The sequence below is a fragment of the Emiliania huxleyi genome, assembly GCF_000372725.1.
Source record: "Emiliania huxleyi CCMP1516 chromosome Unknown EMIHUscaffold_15, whole genome shotgun sequence".
NCBI lineage: Eukaryota > Haptophyta > Isochrysidales > Noelaerhabdaceae > Emiliania > Emiliania huxleyi.
The window spans coordinates 162,620-165,342 of NW_005201092.1; the positions used below are offsets into that span (position 1 = coordinate 162,620).

The following is a 2,723-nucleotide window of genomic DNA, read 5'->3' on the forward strand; positions in this document are numbered from 1 at the left end:
AGCGGGGCGAGTCGGAGAGGGCCAGGGCGAGGGGCGGCCGGGGCGACGGCCGCCGGCGGAGGAGCACGTCTCGCTCCGACTCGGACTGACCGACGGCTCTGCCGAGGGCACTGCCCAGGGCAGAGCCCGCCGCCGCCCCAAGGGCGGAAGAGGGTCGCGGCGAGATCGTGGGCGGGTGGGTGGGGGGTGGGGGAGGCCGGCGGAGGCGGCGGCGAGGTCGAGATGACTACGTCGGTGGTAGTGCCCGATTTGGTTCCCGCGAGCAGGTCGCTTGTGGCACGTTACCGCGCTGCAACAGCGCGCGTTTTTTGGCTAGGCGCTGTTCACAGACCTTACAAACCTCCCATACATACGCAAAACAACCCCGGGCTCTAGACGCATCGGAGCCCGAACTCCGTGTATGTGGGGCGAGCTGTGTACACACACTACGCAGCGCTCTCTCGGATCCACACGTACACACGTGTAAACCTGTAAACCGCCGCGCACGTCGCCGAGAGCGAGCGTCAAAGCCACGGCCGGCCGATCGGGTGCCCCAACATGATGCAGCATCCGCACCGCGCTCGACAAGTTCCACATCGACCGCTCGAGGTGGCCCGAGCTCGCCGCCGATCGCTCCGTCGGCCTGGAGTACTTGAGCTGTACGCGCGGCGCCTTCTCGTCGTCGGAGAACTCGATCTTGTACTCGAAATTGTTGAAGCCGAGGATCAGCTCGCGGTGCCCGTGGAAGAGCTGCAGCACGCGGTCTATGACACCGGGCGTGTCGATCGACTGCGCCTTGAACTCCTTCATGATGTCGAGGAACTGGAGGAGGAGAGGAGGGGTGGCGGCTAGGCGGAGGTGTGACGAGAGGCGTGCCAGTGTCAGTGAGTATATTGTAGAAGCCACCCCATGTGCACAGTATCTTGACTGAGAGCTAAGCCAGGGGAGGCGATGCCGGGGCCGTACAGCAGCTTGATGGTGCTTCGCCGGCGTAGAAGCGGCCGCGGCGGGCTCCGGATGCCTGAAAAAGACGGATTTACGTGGGCTGTGGGAGATTTACTGTCGACCCAAACGACACTGTGGCGTGAACCTCTCAGACGGCGCTAAATATTTTCCGAGCCGTTTTAAAGTTCCACCGCTACGACTGGAGATAAATCGAGATTTGCTCTCGTTAAAGCGCACTGGTTTTTTAATTAATCATGCAAATCCGCGGAAGGAGCTTGCTTGCTCACCTTGCGCTGTCGGCTCCACCTTACTCTCTGCCCCAAACCGCGCCGCCATGGCTTCCGACTTCTCGCTCGAGGACCCCGCCCGCTCCTCTGTCGCGCGCGGCTCGCGTCACAGCCAGCGCCAGAGCATCGACCTCTCCCAGTCCATGGTCGAGTCCGGCAACGCTTTTGGCGACCCGCCGTTGGTGCGGCCGTCGTGGCTGCAGCGGCAGTGGACCTTCTTCTGCGGCACTCCGTGCCGCGCGATGCTCGGCTGTGGTACGATCGTGCTGCTCGGACTCATCATATTCGTGCCCGTCTCTTTCGCCGAAACCTTTGCGCCCGGGCAGAGGACGTGCACTGGGGCAGGTGAAGACTACTGCCAACCGGGCATTGCACGTTGCGGTCCATCCCCGCCATCAATCATCCTACCATGGGAAGACCAGATACCTCCCCACATACGCGACGACGATCCCAGCTGCTGCGAAGGGCTCTTTCCGAAGAAGTTGTTCGTCCGAGGGCAATTCAGGTGGATCTGCAAGCCTTTCGATGGAGTGTGTGTCAGCAAGGACTCGACTTCACAGTGCTGGATCACCCCGCCGGGGAAACCGTCGTCGATACCATTCAACGATACCATTCAACACGGTGCTCCTGACCAGTGCAAACGCGTCTGGGGTGACCAACCAGGGATTGAGGTCTGCGATGGGATCAAGGATTATTGCGAGGACACTGGCTACGGGTGCAACGGCAACTACTGCTCGTTCGGACGGGGCGAAGGAGGTGGGTATTCCTGCATGACCGACCAGCACCCAATTTATGATGCGTTTAACCGCAAATATGATGCGTTTAACCGCGGCTATAATGATCCTAGCCTGTTGGGTCCTTACTTTGACATGCACAGCATCAGCGATTCTCCTTCCTTGGACAACGTCAACTTGTACAGCCCACAAGGGACGTACGTGATGCGAGCCTTCAACTGTCACTCCACGTATGATGCATTGAAGATTGATCAACACACTTCGCTTTCTCCTTGGTGGTTGATGCCATGCCGTGGATGCCCTAACCCGAGGGAACAGAAGGGCTGTCTGGCATATGGCGACGCAGTGCGGGTGCAATATCTAATGATTTCCACACCACTTAGTGACGCTTACGACGCTGGTAAACCAGCAAGGACATTCGGAGCGGAACACCACGACCCTTATGGCAGATTCAACGTATCAGGAATTGAACGGAATGTGACTTGGCTCTCACTGCCCTGGGAACAAGAAGGTAACCGTGATTCACCAGAGACAACCTTTGAGATGTTGGGGGCCGCGCGTCTCGACATCGAAGGATTTTTCAATGTTGCGTGCATCCAAGACGCAATTCGAGCCGACCTTAAAGGAATTCCGGCTGCCCAGCTCGAAGCTGCTCTGACGCTGGCCACTACAACGCACACAGTGCACAACCGCAGCTGCGAGTGTGTGTGGACGAGTGGCAAGTGCGAGCCTGCGATATCGTCGTAGGTTCGACGGGAATGCTCCAACTCGGGGCCGA

The 2,723-nt window shown here is 59.4% G+C and overlaps 1 protein-coding gene across 1 annotated transcript; it reads right to left on the reverse strand.

Annotated features, from left to right (window-relative positions):
• Positions 1–425: 425 nt before the first annotated feature.
• EMIHUDRAFT_201811 (hypothetical protein) lies at positions 426–1,260 on the reverse strand (the record flags this gene model as incomplete). The annotated part of the gene is made up of 4 exons (XM_005786550.1): positions 426–468; positions 632–801; positions 897–1,000; positions 1,212–1,260. The coding sequence occupies 4 exons, from the start codon at positions 1,258–1,260 to the stop codon at positions 426–428; spliced, it is 366 nt and encodes a 121-aa protein (XP_005786607.1).
• Between the last annotated feature and the right edge of the window lie 1,463 nt (positions 1,261–2,723).